Raw genomic sequence first — 21,548 nt, 5'->3', positions numbered from 1 at the left:
AGACCAAAACAGACATTTTTTCAAAGAAGACATACAGATCGCCAAAAAGCACATAAAAAAGATTCTCAACATCACTAATTATTAGAGAAATGAAAATCAAAATTACTTTTCAGAAAGACCATCATGAAAACATTTATAAACAATAAATGCTGGAGAGGGTGTGGAGAAAAGGGAAACCCTCCTACACTGTTGGTGGGAAAGTTAATCGGTCCAACTACTATGGAAAACAATAAGGAGGTTTTTTAAAAAATTAAAAATAGAACTACCATATGACCCAGAAATCTCACTCCAGTCATATATCTGGAGAAAACCATAATTAAAATTGACACACACACCCCAGTATTGCAGTACTATTTACAATAGCCAAGACATGAAAGGAGCCTAAATGTTCATCAACAGAGGAATGGATAAAGACGTGGTACATATTTACAATGGGATATTAATCATAAAAAGGAACAAAGCAGTGCCATTTGCAAAGATGTGAAGAGACCTAGGGACTGTCATATAGAACGAAGTAAGTTGGAAAGAGAAAACTACATATCGTGTAATATCACTTATATGTGGAACTTGGAAAAATGGTACAGATGAACTTATTTGCAAAGCAGAAATCAGGACACAGATGTAGAGAACAACCTTATGGATATAAGTGGGAGAAAGGAGGGTGGGGTGAATTGGGAGATTGGGGTTGGGAATGACATACGCACATTGCTATGCATAAAATGAGAACCTACTGTGTAGCACAGGGAAGTCAATATTCTGTGGTGATTTGTATGGGAAGGAAATCTAAAAAAGGGGGGGATATATGTATACATATTGATGATTCACTTTGCAGAAACACAATATTGTAAAGCAACTATGTGTGCATGTGTGCTAAGCTACTTCAGTTGTATCCATCTCTTTGCAACCCTATGGACTGTAGCCCACCAGGCTCCTCTGCCCAGGGGATTCTCTAGACAAGAATACTGGAGTGGATTGCCATGCCCTCCTCCAGAGGATCTTCCCAACCCAGGGATCAAACCCGTGTCTCTTATGTCACCTGGATTGGCAGGAAGGTTCTTTACAATTCATACCACTTGGGATGTCCAAAGCAACTATACTTCAATAAAAGTTTTTAAAAAATACATACTGATATAAAAATATACTTAGAATACTTTTTTATATAGAAAACCAAATTGCAAAATTGTGTGTTTGTATACAGATCACCCTTAAACAATATAATTTTGTACTGTGAAATACTTACACACACGTTTTTTTCAACAGTAAATACTGTGGTACTATACAGTTTGTGGTTTGTTTAACCCACAACTGCAGAACAGCAGATATGAAAGAACCATGAATATGAGGGCCTTCTATAAGTTATATTCAGATTTTCAATTGGTTGCTAAAACTTTTGAGTTCAGTGGAACAAAAGGACATGGTTTACTTAAATATCTAAAATTAAAGCTGCCTTTGACCCGAATGCATTTCTCTTTTGCCTTCTCAGTTAGTAAGGGGAAATTTTTTAAGCCCAGAACATTTCTCCACTGTGTAGCAATCTGAACCTACTTTTCAAAATCTCATTTGTGTTTCACAAATGTTATAAAATTAAGTCACAGAGAAAAAATGTTTTGCAACAGTTTTTATTAGAAGTAAGAACACATAAATGTATATAAATTATAATTGTACTCAGTTGTCAGTTGTGTCTGATTCTTTGTGACCCCATGGACTGTAGCCCATCAGGCTCCTCGGTCAATGGAATTTTCCAGGCAAGAGCACTGTAGTGGGTTGCCATTTTCTACACCAGGGGATCTTCCCAACCCAGGGATCAACCTTGTGTCTCTTATGTCTCCACTAATGGTAGGTGGGTTCTTTATCACTAGCACCACCTGGGAAGCCCTATAAATTATAATTGCATTTCTATAAATAAACATATACATCTCTGGGAATGGAATTATGAGGCTTTTACTTTCTAAGATGTACATTTTTATAATATTTGAAAAATTACTATCTTTATATTATTTTTATGGCCTGTCTCAATTTTTAATAAGAAAAGTCACTTAGAAACAAAATCATTGGGTCTTTTAGGAAGGTAGCCACATCAGATATTTTTCTGAAGTAAGAATATCAGAAAACAGAGCAGACTAAGCAAATCCGATTTTCAAAGAGGAAAATGAGAGTTCAAAACTCTCACACACATATTCACACACACGCAAATATACACATGCACAAACACACAGATATACACTTAGGACATTACCAAATCCCAAGTAATCCAGGCTTAATTTTCCCATTTGGAAAAAATCCAGGCCCTTTGCTTTCTTTATTATTTCTCAATTGAATTTTCATCTTTACTAAAATTTCTAAATAAACTTGGTCAAAGGGAAAGGAAATGAGAACTAGAGTTTCATTGTTTCTTGTGCACTGGATTGAAAAGACTTTCCCAATTTCCCAATAATACTCCCCAAAAGGGACCAGTGTTCATTCCTGGGCAAACTTCCAGGAATTTTTCAACTATTTAAAAGCATAATTTTATATTAGGGAAAATAATATCTAAATGCCATGTGATTCAAAGTTCTTGCTTCTAGTGAAAACTATGAATTAAAATTTCCTCTGTGACTTTTATAGCATTTATGAAACAAGTGGGGATTTAAAAACTAGGTTTAGATTGCTACACAGTGGAGAAATATTCTGGACTTAAAAAAATAGCTCCCTCCTTGAAATAGGAACGCACAAGACAAAAGTATTTGGGTCAAAGAATCCTTAAATTTTATGTATTTAAATAAATTATCTTCATTGTTTCAATAAACCCAAAAACTTTAACAGGCAATCTTTCTTGATCACAGACCATACAGATCAAAACTCTGAGTCATGATACTTCTGATGCTGAAACAATGAGACTAAGTCAGCTAAGAAGTGAAGATTTCTTGCTTCCTCAAGATGTACAAACTGCTTTAGCTCACATCTATTTGTTAACAATTCTACACTTTTCTATTCTGTAATTTGTTTGATGGAATAAAACATAGTTTTAAAATCTATCTTATACTAAAGTAAAGAATTTCTCTAAGCAAATTTCTTTAAGTGTTGGAACTAGTGTTGCTTCAAATCGTTAATAGTCTTACTAGAACTTCAGAAGGCTTCTTCCAGAGTAACTGCAAATTTGTTTTCTTGCTGTGCTTAAAAGTATGTTTCATGGTTTAAGAATTAGGCAAGTAAAGTGGATTTCCTTAGCATTTTTTATGTATAAGGATATAACAAGCCTATTAGTACCTAAGATGTTGAGATAGCATAGCACAGTGGCATATCTTACATAGAACATTGACATTCAAGTCTCATCTGTGTTGGAATCCCTGTTCCACCACTTGCTGAGGACCCCTGGGGAAACTGCTAAACTTCTGAATTTCATCTGTAAAGGGGGAGTTAGTAAAATCTACATCATTGGGCAGGTACAAATATTAAATAAGATGACAGTATAAACTGAGTAACATGTTATATTCTGCAGAGCAAGCACTCAATAAACCATAACAATTACTATCATATATTTTTAAGGTTTAAAAATTCTTAAAACTAGTTCTAGAATTTCTTGATAACTTCTAAAAGAATAGAATATGTCAAAAATTATTATAAATTTCTATTTGGACTAATAGATTTCAAACTTATCCAAATAACTTACCCCAAATTAATAGGTAGTTGCTATTTTGCCACACTGTTTTAAAACTGGGAAGAAGCTGACCATATGACACAAAAACACAACCAGCTTTCCATATTTATAGAACTTATGAATTATGATATTATAAAATGATATGTCACTGTTCTAAATACTTAAAATAAAGTCTTATTAAATCTTCACAGCATCTTTATAAGGTATTTATCTCCATTTTACAGGTGAAGATACAAAGATACAGAGACAGAGCTATTAAAGATTTGATTCTGGAATTCTGATTTCAAAACCTACATTCTTAACTACTGTACTACCCTGCTTCTTCTGATCATTTAAGTGGGCTAAAAAAATAAAACATAAAGCACGTGCAAAATTAAAACTAGAATTCCAGCTTGCTATTTCAGTAGTTTTTCTAGGCTATCAAATTATGTGTTATCAATTTATTTGAAAATAATTCTGTGTTCTGAAAGTAATTCTTTCTTGAGCTGATATGTATAACTCCTATTCTTACTTTTTTTAAAGTATGTTTTATGCTGAAAAACTACCAAACAGAAGTTGCTATGTTTTATCTAATTCTCTATGTGTTGCTGTAGAGAAAAAAAATGTATTGGTAAGACTGTTGGTCTGAAAATAAAAAAAGTTCTGTGATACCTACTTCTCAAATTACTATATTTAATGTAAGCTGAGGGATTAACAGGAGAATATTTCTGTCATGAACCTTACATACATTTAGATTGACTATGACTTCAGGAAGACATGTTCATCCAAATATGAAAAAAATCTTCAAATGCTAGCTTCAGACTTAGGAAAAAGATTAGTTTGCTGAATGAAACATAGCATAAACAGAAAAGAGCAAGTTAACAATGCAAAAGCAACAAAAGCCATAAACTCCATCTTTTCTTGTCTGCTTATGTTCCAACAACGGCATACATCAAAATTAAACCCAACTTAATTTTTTAAAGTTATGTTAAATATACGAAAAAAGCCATGAATTATAGACTTTACCTCCTTCTCTTTGAACTATATGATAGAGATGAACACTGTTTAGAATACAATCTAGATCATGGTCTGTATAGCCTTTGTCATGCATGTCATCCACTGAATCTGGATAAATTACTTGATCTCGAAGACTTCCAAGAGACATATATGGCCTGTAAAACATAAGAATCCATGACAAAATAAGTTTAGTTTACTTATTGTGACATCCTAGTAGCCTGAAAACTCTAGAGGAGACTTTAAATACTCTATTTCTAGGATTATATTTATTACCAGGTGATGAGTATTTCTCTCTCAGATGTGGCAGGATAATATGCTGTTATATTCATGTAAAAAAGCATATTGAGACATGCCACAAGAAAAGTTTCTATAAGAAACACTTGAATATTTTCAGTACAGAAATACATACTTGTTCTGTTGTATTTTTTTTTAAGTTTTATACTCTGAATTTAATTCTTCAAAATACTTGAAAAGGCAAGTCCTTTCCAAGAGGACAAGGATTCTGTTTAGGGGATTTGATTCAATCAGTGAAAAACTTGAGTAACAGTTGCCCATAACATTTTGATTATTTCATCCAAAAACGATTTATGACTATATCATATAAAGACATACTTGGAGGATAATACTATAAGATATATTATTATTATTTGCCACTTTATTTACTTTTTAATTGAAGGATAATTGCTTTACAGAGTTCTGTTATTTTCTGTCAAACATCAACAAGAATCAGCCATAGGTACACCCATATCTCCTCCATCCCTAACCTCACTCCCATCTCCCTCCCCATCCCACCCTTCTAGATTGTCACAGAGCCCCTGTTTGAGCTCCCTGGGTCATACAGCAAATTCCATTGGCTATCTATTTTACATATGGCATTGTAAGTTTCCATGTGCTCTGTTCAGTTCAGTTCAGTTCAGTCACTCAGTCATGTCCGACTCTTTGCGACCCCATGAATCACAGCACACCAGGCCTCCCTGTCCATCACCAACTCCCGGAGTTCACTCAAACTCATGTCCACAGAGTCAGTGATGCCATCCAGCCATCTCATTCTCTGTCGTTCCCTTCTCCTCCCACCCCCAATCCTTCCCAGCATCAGAGTCTTTTCCAGTGAGTCAATTCATCGCATGGTGGCCAAAGTATTGGAGTTTCAGCTTTAGCATCAGTCCTTCCAATGAACACCCAGGATTGATCTCCTTTAGAATGGACTGGTTGGATCTCCTTGCAGTCCAAGGGACTCTCAAGAGTCTTCTCCAGCACCACAGTTCAAAAGCATCCATTCTTTGGCGATCAGCTTTCTTCACAGTCCAACTCTCACATCCATACATGACCACAGGAAAAACCATAGCCTTGACTAGACAGACCTTGGTTGGCAAAGTTATGTCTTTGCTTTTTAATATACTATCTAGGTTGGTCATAACTTTCCTTCCAAGGAGTAAGTGTTTTTTAATTTCATGGCTGCAATCAGCATCTGAAGTGATTTTGGAGCCCCCAAAAATAAAGTCTGACACTATTTCCACTGTTTTTCCATCTATTTCCCATGAAGTGATGGGACCAGATGCCATGATCTTTGTTTTCTGAATGTTGAACTTCAAGCCAACCTTTTCACTCTCCTCTTTCACTTTCATCAAGAGGTTTTTGAGTTCCTCTTCACTTTCTGCCATAAGGGTGGTATCATCTGCATATCTGAGGTTATTGATATTTCTCCCAGAAATCTTGATTCCAGCTTGTGCTGCATACAGTTAGCAAAAACAAAACCAGGAGTGGACTGTGGCTCAGATCATGAACTCCTTATTGCCAAATTCAGACTTAAATTGAAGAAAGTAGGGAAAACCACTAGACCATTCAGATATGACCTAAATCAAATCCCTATGGTTATACAGTGGAAGTGAGAAACAGATTTAAGGGACTAGATCTGATAGAGTGCCTGATGAACTCTGGACGGAGGTTTGTGACATTGTACAGGAGACAGGGACCAAGACCATCCCCATGGAAAAGAAATGCAAAAAAGCAAATGGCTGTCTGAGGAGGCCTTACAAATAGCTGTGAAAAGAAGAGAAGCGAAAAGCAAAGGAGAAAAGGAAAGATAAAGCATCTGAATGCAGAGTTCCAAAGAATAGCAAGGAGAGAGAAGAAAGCCTTCCTCAGCGATCAGTGCAAAGAGATAGAGGAAAACAACAGAATAGGAAAAACAAGAGATCTCTTCAAGAAAATTAGAGATTCCAAGGGAACATTTCATGCAAAGATGGGCTCGATAAAGGACAGAAATGGTATGGATCTAACAGAAGCAGAAGATATTAAGAAGAGGTGGCAAGAATACACAGAAGAACTGTACAAGAAAGATCTTCACAACCAAGATAATCACGATAATGTGATCACTGACCTAGAGCCAGACATCTTGGAATGTGAAGTCAAGTGGGCCTTAGAAATCATCACTACGAACGAAGCTAGTGGAGGTGATGGAATTCCAGTTGAGATATTTCAAATCTTGAAAGATGTGCTCTGTTTATATTTTATAAACGTTGCTTCTGTATTTCATCTAAAACTATTTGGGTTAAAAATTATAAAATTTGAGACTTTGACAATATGAACAAACAAAACTTTTTAAAGATATCATTCAAAATAAGAGAAATGCAAACTAACAATATACTTAGTTTCTTACTTATCAGATTGGTAGAAGTTAAAAAACTTGACAATTCACTCAATTGGCAAGTCTATGGAGAGACAGGTACTTTCTTACAATCATGAAAATGCAAACTGGTACAACCCTTTGGAGAGGATTTGGCAAACCAATATATCATCTGGTGTTTGATCCACTTCTAGGACTTTATTCTAAAAATATACTTTCAAAAGTGTACCACCAACAACAAAAAAGTATGTAAAGTTATCCATTACAGCATTATTTGAAATTGCAAAATATTGAGAAAAACTAAATGCACATACAAAGGAGACTGATTAAATAAACAATAGTACCTGTACCATTCAGCTATAAAACCGGATGTGGAAGATCTCTATGAATTGATATAGAGTGATTTCTATAATCAGAGAAGGCAATGGCAAGCCACTCGAGTCCTCTTGCCTAGAAAATCCCATGGATGGAGGAGCCTGGTAGGCTGCAGTCTGTGGGGTCGCTATGGGTCGGACAGGACTGAGCGACTTCACTTTCACTTTTCACTTTCACATATTGGAGAAGGAAATGGCAACCCACTCCAGTGTTCTTGCCTGGAGAATCCCAGGGATGGGGGAGCCTGGTGGGCTTCCGACTATGGGGTCACACAGAGTTGGACACGGATTTCTATAATATATTAAGTTGAAAAGCAAAGTACAAAGTAGATGTATAGCAGAATTTCTCAACAGTGGTATCATAGATATGTTTAACCAGATAATTATATGTTACTGAGGTACATTATTTGTATTATAGGATGTTTAACAGCACATTTGGTCTCTACCCACTAGATGACTAGATGTTAGTAGCATTCACTGTGGCAGAGACAAAAAAAGTTTTCAAATATTATCCTCCAGGGGACAAAACCGTCCCCATTTGATAGACCCACCAATGTGCAATATACTACTTTCATGTAAAATGAAAGCAAAATAAGAAAACATAAATTTATCTGCTGATATTTACAAAAAGAAATACAGTAAACCAGAAACTAATGAAATCACTTATCTATAGGAGATGGGAGGAACAAAGCAGAATAGATAGGGAAGGGAGCTGCTGCTGCTGCTAAGTCACTTCAGTCGTATCCGACTGTGTGACCCCATAGACGGAAGCCCACCAGGCTCCCCTGTCCCTGGGATTCTCCAGGCAAGAACACTGGAGTGGGTTGCCATTTCCTTCTCCAATGTGTGAAAGTGAAAAGTGAAAGTGAAGTCGCTCAGTCGTGTCCGACCCTTAGCGACCCCACAGACTGCAGCCTACCAGGCTCCTCCATCCATGGGATTTTCTAGGCAAGAGTACTCGAGTGGCTTGCCATTGCCTTCTCCTCTCTAAATATCCTCTCTGTGTATTTTTACTCTTAGACTGATGTTAAATGTTATCATTTTAACTAGCTAATAAAGATGAAGGAAGAAACCCTAAAATTGAATACAAACAGAAACAAATAAACTGTAAGTATATCAAATGAACAACATAACCATATTGAAAGGGGAAGAGAGACTGATCCAAGTAACTTTCAAATTTGGCTACAAAATTTCTGTTGAAAACCAAAAGAACCACAAAGCAACTGTGAAATTAACTGTTCATGTTTCTTATTGCTGCAGGTGTAGAAATTCTGAAACTATGTTGTAGGAAAGACCAAGGAAGTAAATTTTAATAATGTCACAAGGTAGGGTTCTCATGGTGGAAGAAGGAAGATATAAATATGAAATGTGGGAGGAAAAGCAAAAACAAAACAAAACTGTAGTGTTTGATTTACAGTATCACCATGAATTCATATTTTTTTAAACAAAAATATCATGAAGAAACTATCTGATTAACCCAAGCTTAGGGACTATATGAATAACCAACAATAGTTCTGTACTCATTACAAATATCAATAAAAAAAATCATAAAAAAAATGCTGAGGAATTCATTCAGGTTTAAAGAAACTAGAGCAAATGGCAACTAAAATGCAATGTATGATGATGGACTGAGAAAAATAAGTTATTATAAAGAATAACAATGTATCAATTGGCAGCATTTCAGTGTAGAAAGTTGTTGGAGGTTATCAAGAGGACTTCACTGTCAGTTGTCCAATGAGTTGGACTCAGGCAATCTGATGCTCCTGACCCTCTCCTCTGGCCTATGTTCAACCCACAGTTCCCACAGCCACCAAGAATTTTAAAAGGAGACTGCCTGAGAGAGCAATGTAGTGTTGAGACAGTATACATGACTGAATTCCATTAAAGTCTGTACAAATTTTTATGATTCTGATAGATGGAATTAGAGATCTACTCATCTTGAGGCTGCCCATCCAAGCCTCAGATGTAACCTCCCCTGCTTATTAAACCTGCCACCCACCAGTCTAGAGTGGTCTGCCTTTCCCTGGTCTCTTCTTGCCCTCTGTGTATGAGGGACAGTATAAAAACCAATAAAAGTATGTTCAGATAATATTATATCAGCTTTAAAAAATATATAAATTATTATAGGAAATATTACATTAACTACATTATCTGTAGTTAAATAACTATAAATTATACATGGATTTTCAAATGCCTGGGGTGTAAGCTCCTCTAACTTCTGTATTGCTCAAGGGTCAACTGCATATACTAAAGAAGTTATGCGTGATTTATTTACTGGAACTTACTTAAAATAATAATAAGGTGTGTATGTGTGTAGGTGTACAAAGAAAGAGAGAAAGAATCAAAGATCTTAGTGTACAAAGAGAGAGAATTAAAGGTCTGAAATACAAAATGTGTTTTGTAGATCAGTTATCTACCTATATTCCTACACCATTAAAATGATTTAGTTTAAGGATAGATACCATGAGGTTACAGCAGGTTTAACTAATATTTGAAAATAAAAATAATTTATATTTCAATTACACATGTATGCATTCACATAATAAGATTCTCAATGGAGTCTTTGCAATATAAGGAATCTCTAGTCATAATTTTTTAACTGAGAATATAATCCACATTATAAAATTTGTACTGTTAAAGTATAAAATTCAATGATTTTTAGTATATTTACAAGCTCATGTAAATATAACCACTATCTAATTATAGAAGATTTCCTTTATCCCAAAAGAAATTCAGCAGATACTCCTGGTTCTTTCTTCCTCCCTGGCAATCACTAACCTACTTTCTGTCTCTGTGGATTTGTTTATTCTGGAGATTTCATATGTATGGAATCACACAATATGTAGTCTTCTCTCTCTCAGCATAAAGTCTTCAGGTTATTCCATGTTGTAGTAGGTAGCAGTATTTCATTCTTTTCTATGTCTGAATTAAATTCCACTACATAGATACACCACATTTTGGTAATCTGGATATTTCAGTTGTTTTCATTCTTTGGCCATTATGAACAGTGGGTATACATCTTGGAGTGGTGCATATGCTAACTCTGTTTAATTTTTTGAGGAACTGATCAGTTGTTTTTCCCAAGTGGCTGCAGCATTTCTAGTCACTTTTCTTCTGCCTTGGCTTACCCACTCTAGTATTCTGGTCTGGAGAATTCCATGGACAGAGGAGACTGGCAGGCTACAGTCCATGGGGTCGCAAAGATTTAGACACAACTGAGTGCCTAACATTTTCACTTTTTGTATTCCCTATGTCTTTTCTTTCTGGTCTCTGCTTTATCTTCCCTCTCCAGTTTAACCATATTTTAAAAAAAAAAAAACAGAATAAGGATACAATTTTACCTATTTACATCATTTTAAGCATTTATATAATGTGATATTTTCTCATAATAACAACAGTAGCACAAAATATACAGTGGCCCTCAGGACCAGGGAACAATTTTTTAGTTGGCACCCTGAGACTAAGAAGAAATACAAGGAAATATTAAGAGTCAGTACTTTTGCTAACTTACAAAGCAATGTCTGTTCCAATTTAATGTAAATCAGAGGCAGAGATATCCTCAGCATAAAACCCAAATAAATTCAATCCACAGCCAACAGCCATGACAATACATGAGACTACAATGATTAAAATACATCTGAACACTCATTTCAAAGGTTTTTCTACAGGATTCCACTGTAAGATCTGATTCAGTTCAGTTCAGTCACTCAGTCGTGTCCGACTCTTTGTGACCCCATGAGTCACAGCACGCCAGGCCTCCCTGTCCATTACCAACTCCCGAAGTTCACTCAAACCCATGTCGACCGAGTCGGTGATGCCATCCAGCCATCTCATTCTCTGTCGTCCCCTTCTCCTCCTGCCCCCAATCCCTCCCAGCGTCAGAGTCTTTTCCAATGAGTGAACTCTTCACGCATGAGGTGGCCAAAGTATTGGAGTTTCAGCTTTAGCATCAGTCCTAACCAGCAATATTTGATGAAATACCATTTTATATCTACATTTCGGGGAAGACAGTATAGAGACATGGATGTGATAATGGGTTTTGGAGAGATAGTTCTGGACTAGAATCCTGATCTGGCCATTTACTAGCAATATGAACCAAATCCTGAGCTACACTTACCTCATTGTAAAGCAACTTACTTATTGAATTTGTTATGAGGATAAAATGAAGGAGTGGGTTTTTATAAAGCAATATAGCCAGACGACAGACAGTGAAGAAATCTGCCTGCAATGCAGGAGACCTGGGTTTCATCCTTAGGTCAAGAAGATCCCTTAGAGAAAGGAATGGCTACCTACTCCAGTATTTTTGTCTGGAGAATTCCATGGACAGAGGAGCCTAGCAGGCTACAGTATATTGAGGCAATGCTACAAAGAGTTGGACAGCATTGGGTGATTAACACTTTCACATGAAGCAACTTAGTACAGTATGACAGACACACAGTAGGCATTCAATAAACCATTATGGAGACAAAAAAGTTCATTAAAAAGGCAACATTTAAAAAAAGAACTTAAGTTTGTTTTCTGTGTCTGAGTCTGTTTCTGTTTTGTAACAGGAAAGTTCAATTGAAAGTTGAAAGTTCATTTGAAAACAAACTGATGGTTACCAAATGTAGAAGAGGAAGGGGAGGGATGGATTAGGAGTTTGAAATTAGAACATAAAATCTATTGTATACAAAATCGATAAACAGTAAGTTTATATACTATTTAACTATTAAGCAGGATAGCACTGGGAACTATATTAAATATCTTGTCACAACCTTTACTGGAAAAGAATATACCACACACTTATGGTCAATTTATCTTCAACAAAGGAGGCAAGAACAAACAGCGAAAAAAAGACAGTCTTTTTAGCAAGCAGTGTTAGGAAAATTGGACAGCCAAAGGCAAATCAATGAAGATAGGACATAACTTCTCACTATACACACGAAAAAACCCTCAAAATGGCTTAAAGGCTTAAACATTAAACATTACACCATAAAACTCCTAAAAGATAACATAGGTAAAACACCCTCTGACATAAATTGTACTAATGTTTTCTTAGGTCAGTTTCCCAAGGTAATAGAAATAAAAACAAAAATAAACAAATTGCACTTAGTCAAACTTATAAGCTTTTGCACAGCAAAGGAAACCATAAACAAAACAGAAAAGAAATCACAGAATGGGAGAAAATATTTCCAAATGATGCAACAGACAAGGGCTTAACTTCCAAAATATACAAACTGCTCATTCAACTCAAAAACAAAATGAAACAAGTCAGTCACTCAGTCATGTCCAACACTTTGCAACCCTGTGGACTGCAGCACACCAGGCATCCCTGTCCATCACCAACACTCGGTGTTTACTCAAACTCATGTCCATAGAGTCAGTGATGCCATCCAACCAATTAATCCTCTGTCGTTCCCTTCTCTTCCTGCCTTCAAACTTTCCTAGCATCATGGTCTTTTCCAATGAGTCAGTTCTTCACATCAGGTGGCCAAAGTATTGGAGTTTCAGCTTCAGCATCAGCCTTTTAATGAATATTCAGGGCTTATTTTCTTTAGTATTGACTGGTTGAATCTCCTTGCAGTCCAAGGGACTCCCAAGAATCTTCTCCAACACCACAATTCAAAGCATCAGTTCTTCAGCACGTAGCCTTCTTTATAGTCCAGCGCTCACATCCATACATGACTACAGGAAAAGCCATAGCTTTGACTAGACAGGCTCCTGTTGGCAAAGTAATGCTGCTTTTTAATATTCTGTCTAGTTTTGTCATAGCTTTTCTTCCAAGGAGTAAGTATCTTTTAATGAGGTGGATGAAACTGGAGCCTATTATACAGAGTGAAGTAAGCCAGAAAGAAAAACACCAATACAGTATACTAACGCATATATATGGAATTTAGAAAGATGGAAATGATAACCCTGTATACGAGACAGCAAAAGAGACACAGGTGTATAGAACAGTCTTTGGGACTCTGTGGGAGAGGGCGAGGGTGGGATGATTTGGGAGAATGGCATTGAAACATGTATATTATCATATGTGAAACGAATCACCAGTCCAGGATCGACGCAGCATATAGGATGCTCGGGGCTGGTGCACAGGGATGACCCAGAAGGAGGATAAGGGGAGGAGGGAGGTTCAGGAAGGGGAACTCATGTACACCCGGGGCGGATTCATGTCAATGTATTGCAAAACCAACCAATAAAATATTGTAAAATAATTAGCCTCCAATTAAAAAAATAAATAAAGAAAAGAAAATAATTTCATGGCTGCAGTCACAATCTGTAGTGACTTTGTTGTTTTTTTTTTTAAGCTTTTTATTTTATTTTATTTTTTTAATACAGTTAAAAGTATTTTTATTAAAAAAGCACAAATGCAAAGAAATGAACAGAGGAAAATTTATGCGTCGAACCTGGACTGGTCACTTATGATAATATACATGCTACAGTCCACTGTAGTGACTTTGGAGCCTAAAATAATAAAGACTCTCACTGCTTCCATTGTTTTCCCATCTATTTGCTGTGAAGTGATGGGACCACTTCATTTCTGAATGTTGAGTTGTAAGCCAACTTTTTCACTCTCCTCTTTCACTTTCATCAAGAGGCTCTTTAGTTCTTCTTCGCTTTCTGCCATAAGGGTGGTGTCATCTGCATATCTGAGGTTACTGATATTTCCCCCGACAATCTTGATTCCAGATTGTGCTTCATCCAGCCCAGCATTTTGCATGATGTACTCTGCATATAAGTTAAATAAGCAGGGTGACAATATACAACCTTGGTGTACTCATTTCTCAGTTTGGAGCCAGTCTGTTGTTTCACATTTGGTTCTAACTGTTGATTCTTGACCAGCATACAGATTTCTCAGAAGGCAGGTAAGGTGGTCTGAGGTGGTCTGGTATTCCCATCTCTTGCAGAATTTTCCACAGTTTATTGTGAACCACTGAGTCAAAGTCTTTGGTGTAGTCAATAAAGCAGATTTTTTTTGGAACTCTCTTGCTTTTTGATGATCCAGTGGATGTTGGCAATTTGATCTCTGGTTCCTCTGCCTTTTCTAAAATGAGCTTGAACATCTAGAAGTTACGGTTCAGGTACTGTTGAAGCATGGCTTGGAGAATTTTGAGCATTACTTTACTAGCGTTGAGATGAGTGATTGTGCAGTAGTTTGAACATTCTTTGGCATTGCCTTTCTTTGGGATTGGGATGAAAACTGACATTTTCCAGTCCTGTGGCCACTGCTGAGTTTTCCAAATTTGCTGGCGTATTGAGTGCAGCACTTTCATGGTATCATCTTTTAGGGTTTGAAATAGCTCAGCTGGAATTTCATCTCCTTACCAGATTTGTTTGTAGTGATGATTCCTAAGGCCCACTTAACTTTGCATTCCAGGATGTCTGGCTCTAGGTGAGTGATCACACCATCGTGGTTATCTGGGTCATGAAGATCTTTTTTGTATAGTTCTTCTACGTATTCTTGTCACCTCTTCTTAATATCTTCTGCTTCTAACAGGTCCACGCAATTTCTGTCCTTTATTGTGCCCATCTTTGCATGAAATGTTCCCTTGGTATCTCTAATTCTCTTGAAAAGATCTATAGTCTCCCCATTCATTATTTCCCTCTATTTCTTTGCACTGATCACTGAGGAAGACTTTCTTATCTCTCCTTGCTATTCTTCGGAACTCTGAATTCAAATGGGTGTATCTTTCCTTTTCTCCTTTGCCTTTAGCTTTTTTTCTTTTCATAGCTATTTTTAAGGCCTCCTCTGACAACCATTTTGCCTTTTTGCATTTCTTTTTCTTGGGGATGGTCTTGATCACTGCCCATTGTACAATGTCATGAACCTCCATCCATAGTTCTTCAGGCACTCTATCAGTTCTAATCACTTGAATCTGTTTGTCACTTCCACTGTATAATCATAAGGGATTTGATTTAGGTCATACACGAATGGCCTAGCGCTCATTCAACTCAAAAACAAAATCCATCCAAAAATGGCCAGAGGACCTAAATAGACATTTCTCCAATGAAGATATATAGATGGCCAAAAGGCACATGAAAAGATGCTCAAAATCAGTAATTATTAGAGGGACACAATCAAAATTATGATGAGGTACCACCTTACACCAGTCATTAAAAAGTCTACAAATAATAAACGCTGGAAAGGATATGGAGAAAAGGGAACTCTCTTACACTGATTGTAGGAATGTAAATTGGTATAGTCACTGTGGAAAACAGTATGGAGGTTCCTCAGAAAACTAAAAATAGAATTACCATATGATCCAGAAATCCCATTCCTGGGCATATATCTGGACAAAACTACACTTACAAAAGATATATATACCCTGTGTTCATAGCAGCACTATTTACAATAGCCAAGACACAGAGACAACATAAATGTCCATCTACCAATGAATGGATAATGAAGATATGGTACATATATATCAATACAATGGAGTACTACTCAACCATTAAAAAGAATGAAATAATGCCTACTGCAGCAACATAGATGCAACTAGAGATTATCACACTAAGTGAAGTAAAGCAGAAATAGAAAGACAAATACCATATGATGTCATTTATATGTGAAATCTAAAATATGACACAAATGAACCCCTCTATGAAACAGAAACAGATTCAGGGATATGGAGAAGAGACTTATGGTTGCCAAGAGAGAGTTTTAGGGAGGGATTGAGTGCAAGACTGGGGCTAGCAGATGTAAACTTTTACATATAGAATGGATAAACAGCCTTTGACTGTGTGGATCATAACAAACTATGGAAAATTCTTAAAGATATGGGAGTACCAAATCAACTTACCTGGTCTCCTGAGAAACCTGTATGCAGGCCAAGAAGCAACAGTGAGAACTGGACTGTTGGAACAATGAACTAAGTCAATATTGGGAAAGGAGTACATCAAACCTGTATATTGTCACCCTGCTTATTTAACTTACATGCATAGTACCTCATGTGAAACGCTGGGCTGGATGACTCAAAGCTGGAATCAAGATTGCCAGGAGAACAATCTCAGATATGCAGATGACACCACTCTAATGGCTGAAAGTGAAGAGGAACTAAGAAGCCTCTTGTTGAGAGTGAAAGAAGAGTGTAAAAAAACTGGCTTTTTTAACTCAACATTCAAAAAATGAAAATCATGGCATACAGCAAATAGATAGGAAAAAAGTGGAAACAGTGACAGATTTTATTTTCTTGGGCTCCAAAATCACTGCAGACAGTGACAGCAATCATGAAATTAAAATAGGCTTGCTCTTGGAAAAGAAGTCATGACAAGTATAGACAGCATATTAAAAAGCAGAGACATCACTTTGCCAACAAAGGTCCATCTAGTCAAAGCTATGGTTTTTCCAGTAGTTATGTATAGATGTGAGAGTTGGACCATAAAGAAGGCTGAGCACTGAAGAATTGATGTTTTTCAATTGTGGTGCTAGAGAAGACTCTTGAGATTCACTTGGTCTGTAAGGAGGTCAGACCAGTCAATCCTAAAGGAGATCAACACTGAACATTCTTTGGAAGGACTGACATTGAAGCTGATGTTCCAATACTGTGGCCACCTGATATGAAGAGCCAACTCAGTGGAAAACACCCTGATGCTGGGAAAGATTGAGGGCAAGAGGAGAAGGGGACAACAGAGGATGAGATGGTTGGTTTGCATCACTGACTCAATGGACACAAATTTGAGCAAATTCCAAGAGATAGCAAAGGACAGGGAAGCTTAGAGTGATTTAGTTCATTGGGTCACAGTCAGACATGACTTAGTGACTGAACAAACAAAACTGTATAGCACAGGGAACTATATTCAATATTCTATGATAAACCATAATGGAAAATAATATCAAAAAGAATATATATATATATATATACACATATTGGAAATTCTTTGTTGTTCAGCAGTATTAACAAAACATTGCTAATTAACTATATGTCAATTTATAAAAGAATATGAAAATATACATATGTAACTGAATCACTTTATATAAATGTAACTGAATCAAATATATATGTGTCAAATATACATAGACGTAACTGAATCAGAAACTAATACAACACCGTAAATCAACTATACTTCAATTTAAAAAAGAAGAAGAAAACAGATACAAAAGAATTTCTATATAGCCAGTTAAAAGTTATGTGGTTTTATTCCAAAGGTAATTTTTTAAAATTGTCAACATCATTAAAAAATAATCAATATCTAATTCTCTAGATTTTTAGAGAGTATATCCTGTTAAACATATAAGAAAGTATCTCAAGTTTACCTAGAAATATTTCTTTTAGTAACTGGAGAACCACTTAGCTCATTGTAGCAATAGATGGAACCTCAAAGGTTGCCTATGGAGAAGGCAGCCCACTCCCACATTCTTGCCTGGGAAATCCCATGGACAAAGGGGCCTGGTGGGCAACAGTCTATGAGGCTGCAAAACAGTCAGACAAAATTTAGAGGCTAAACACACAAAGGTTTCGTAAGGCTGTCAAATATTTTCTTTGTAGGAGACATTTGGAGAAGCAAAATTTTGTAACTTCTTTAAAAGGTTAATTTAATATTATTTATGATTTCTTTATGACTTCAGAAATCTGTCAGTTCTCTTTGATGAACAGATATGGAAATTTATCTCATAAGAACTTCTAATTATAATTAAGTTCTATTTTTGCAATGTTTAATTTCTTATTGCATTTATAAGCCTAACCATATGATGAACACGCATTCTCAAAATTTTTAAAAAGTAAACAAAACAAAAAATATTCTTCTACTAAATTTTAAAAATTCAATCAGGATGAAATTTAAATAAAATAATTTGTTATTTGATTTATTTTTATTAAAATGATTTAACAAAATATCAAAATTGCTATTTTGCAAATTTATATGAAGGAAATACTGATGAAATCATACAAAATATTTCATAAAAGTTTATATTCATTAAGGACCCAACAAATATTAAAGTTCTATTTTTCTCTCACTTGTTTTATACTCACATGAAATGATAAAAAATAACATATTCTATATGTTTTTATTGAGGTATCCAGCACCTAAGAATACGCATGGATTTTCCTCTGTTCATTTCTTTGCATTTGTGCTTTTTTAATAAAAATACTTTTAACTGAATAAAGAAAAAAAATAAAATAAAATAAAAAAAAAGAATACTCTAGTAAATTATATAAATATAATTATTTAAAAATACTGTTATAAAGTTAAAGTTACAACTGAATTCTCTGGAAAGGCATATCAAAGACATTTGGGATGATGTTGAATGTATATCCAACTATCTATATGATTAGTTTGTATATGATCCTTTTTCCTTTTCAAAGGCTTGGAATTTAACATTTTAATCTAGCTCAAGTTACTCTAGTTCTATGACAATTATACATAATTGATAAGCACTTAAAGTACTCTTTACTAAACTTTCTTTTCTAGATATATAGACTTAGTCAGACTAACTTCTAAATATTTCAGGTAGGTCAATTACTATGTCAGAAAGTTATTAGCTTGCATACTCTGGCCCAACAGAAAGTATATCAGGCAATATACCTTGTACAAACAACAAAAGAAATAGATATAATTAGTAGATATCATAAAGGAAACACTATCTAGCTTCAATTTACTTTCCCTAAGTAAAATCCAGAATTAACTCTATTTCTTGTGGGAAGGATTTTGGAATAAATCTATAGGTATCATGTTCTGTGCTGAGATAAGTTGCTACAATCGTGTTCCACTTTGTGCTGACCCAGACTATAGCCTGCTAGGCTGCTCTGTCCATAGGATTCTCATGGCAAGAACACTGGAGTGGATTGCCATGTCCTCTTCCAGGGGATCTTCCCAACCCAGGAATTGAACCTGCGTCTCTTATGTCTCCTGCATTGGCAGGCAGGTTCTTTACCACTAGCACCACCTAGGAGTACTACTACCAATATAATTTAAATTATTATCATGAATTAAGCAATTATCAAAATTTATTTTGTTATCTGAAATTACTTGGAATGCATCTATACTTAAAACTGTTAATTATAATAGTAAATTATAAGTAGAATTATTAGAGATCAAATCCACATACAGGGATTATGGCTTTTTATAGTTATATTACAAATGTTTCAGGGTACTTTTAAAATTTGTATTATACTCTCTACTTTCCTATATTAAATATTTGACAATACATGACTTTTGGGAAAATGTATTGACATTTATTCACACACTAGCAAAGTAATGCTCAAAATTCTCCAAGCCAGGCTGCAACAGTACCTGAACCATGAACTTCCAGATGTTCAAGTTGAATTTAGAAATGGTAGAGGAATCAGAGATCAAATTGCCAATATCAGCTGGATCATAGAAAAAGAAAGAGGATTCCAGAAAAGCATCTACTGCTTTATTGACTATGCTAAAGTCTTTGATTGTGTGGATCACAACAAACTGTGGGAAATTCTTCAAGAGATGGGAATACCAGACCACCTGACCTACCTCCTGAGAAATCTGTATGCAGGTCAAGAAGCAACAGTTAGAACTGGACATGGAACAACAGACTGATTCCAAATTGGGAAAGGAGTACATCAAGGCTATATATTGTCACCCTGCTTATTTAACTTATATGAAGAGTACATCATGCAAAATGCTGGGCTGGGTAGAGCACAAGCTGGAATCAAGATTGCTGGGAGAAATATCAATAACCTCAGATATGCAGATGACACCACCCTTATGGCATAAAGCAAAGAGGAACTAAAGAGCCTCTTGATGAAAGTGAAAGAGGAGAGTGAAAAAGCTAACTTAAAACTCAACACTCGAACAACTAAGATCATGGCATCTGATCACATCACTTTATGGCAAATAGATAGGGAAACAATGGAAACAGTTTAAGAGACTTTATTTTCTTGGGCTCCAAAATCACTGTAGATGGTGACTGCAGCCATGAAATTAAAAGATATTTGCTCCATGGAAGAAAAGCTATGACCAACCTAGACAGCATATTAAAAGGCAGAGTCATTACTTTGCTGACAAGGATCCATCTAGACAAAGCTATGGTTTTTCCAGTAGTCATGTATGGATGTGAGAGTTGGATCATAAAGGAACCTGAGGGCTGAAGAAGTGATCCTATTGAACTGTGGTGTTGGAGAAGACTCTTGAGAGTCCCTTGGACTGAGGAAATCAGTCCTGAATAGTCATTGGAAGGACTGATTCTGAAGCTGAAGTTGTTTGGACACTGACTCATTGGAAAAGACCCTGATGTTGGGAAAGACTGACGGCAGGAAGAGAAGGGGATGACAGAGAATGAGATGGTTGGTGGGCATCACTGACTCAATGGACATGAGTTTGAGCAAGCTCTGGGAGTTGGTGATGGACAGGGAAGCTTGGCATGCCACAGTCCATGGGGTCACAAAGAGTCGGACACAACTGAATGACTGAACTGAACTGATTTACATTTATTAAGGTTAATACTCATTTTTATACCATTCTCTATTTTTCTCTTTAAAGAAGACAAAGTAGAATGAAAAAGAAAGATTAAGAAATGTTAACTCTGAACTTGAAAGTCTCTGGAATGATCACCCAAAATGTTAAATAGTTCATGTGCGTTAGTTGCTCAGTTAATGTCCTACACTTTGCAACCCCATGGAATGTAGCCCTCCAGGCTCCTCTGTCCATGGAATTCTCCAGGTAAGATTAGTGGAGTGGGTTATCATTCCCTTTGCCAAGGAATCTTCCTGACCCAGGGATTGAACCCGGGTCTCCTGTATTTGAGGTAGATTCTTTACCATCTCGGCCACCGGGGATAGCCATCCAGAATTTAACTGTGAACAGTACTGATCAAAATTTTATAGCGATACTCATGTATTTAAAGTATGATAAGTTTAAGAATAAGGTACAGCTAAATGGGAAATAGATGGAAAAACAGTGGAAACAGTGTCAGACTTTATTTTTTGGGGCTCCAAAATCACTGCAGATGTTGATTGCAGCC

General features: G+C 36.0%; 1 protein-coding gene across 5 annotated transcripts in view; it reads right to left on the bottom strand.

Moving 5' to 3' along the window:
* The window catches only part of ABCD2 (ATP binding cassette subfamily D member 2), a 94,185-nt gene that overhangs the window by 31,738 nt on the left and 40,899 nt on the right, over positions 1-21,548 (bottom strand). For all 5 annotated transcript variants that reach the window (XM_088836692.1, XM_055395229.2, XM_088836693.1 and 2 more), the window contains one exon: positions 4,643-4,788. In XM_088836692.1, the coding sequence (XP_088692818.1) occupies positions 4,643-4,788 (146 nt within the window). The remainder of the gene's footprint in view (positions 1-4,642; positions 4,789-21,548) is intronic.

This window comes from Moschus berezovskii, chromosome 6 (assembly GCF_049115385.1).
Source record: "Moschus berezovskii isolate FMDL1 chromosome 6, NW_MosBer_1.0, whole genome shotgun sequence".
Classification (NCBI taxonomy): domain Eukaryota; kingdom Metazoa; phylum Chordata; class Mammalia; order Artiodactyla; family Moschidae; genus Moschus; species Moschus berezovskii.
This window is presented reverse-complemented; position numbering and strand designations above follow the sequence as displayed.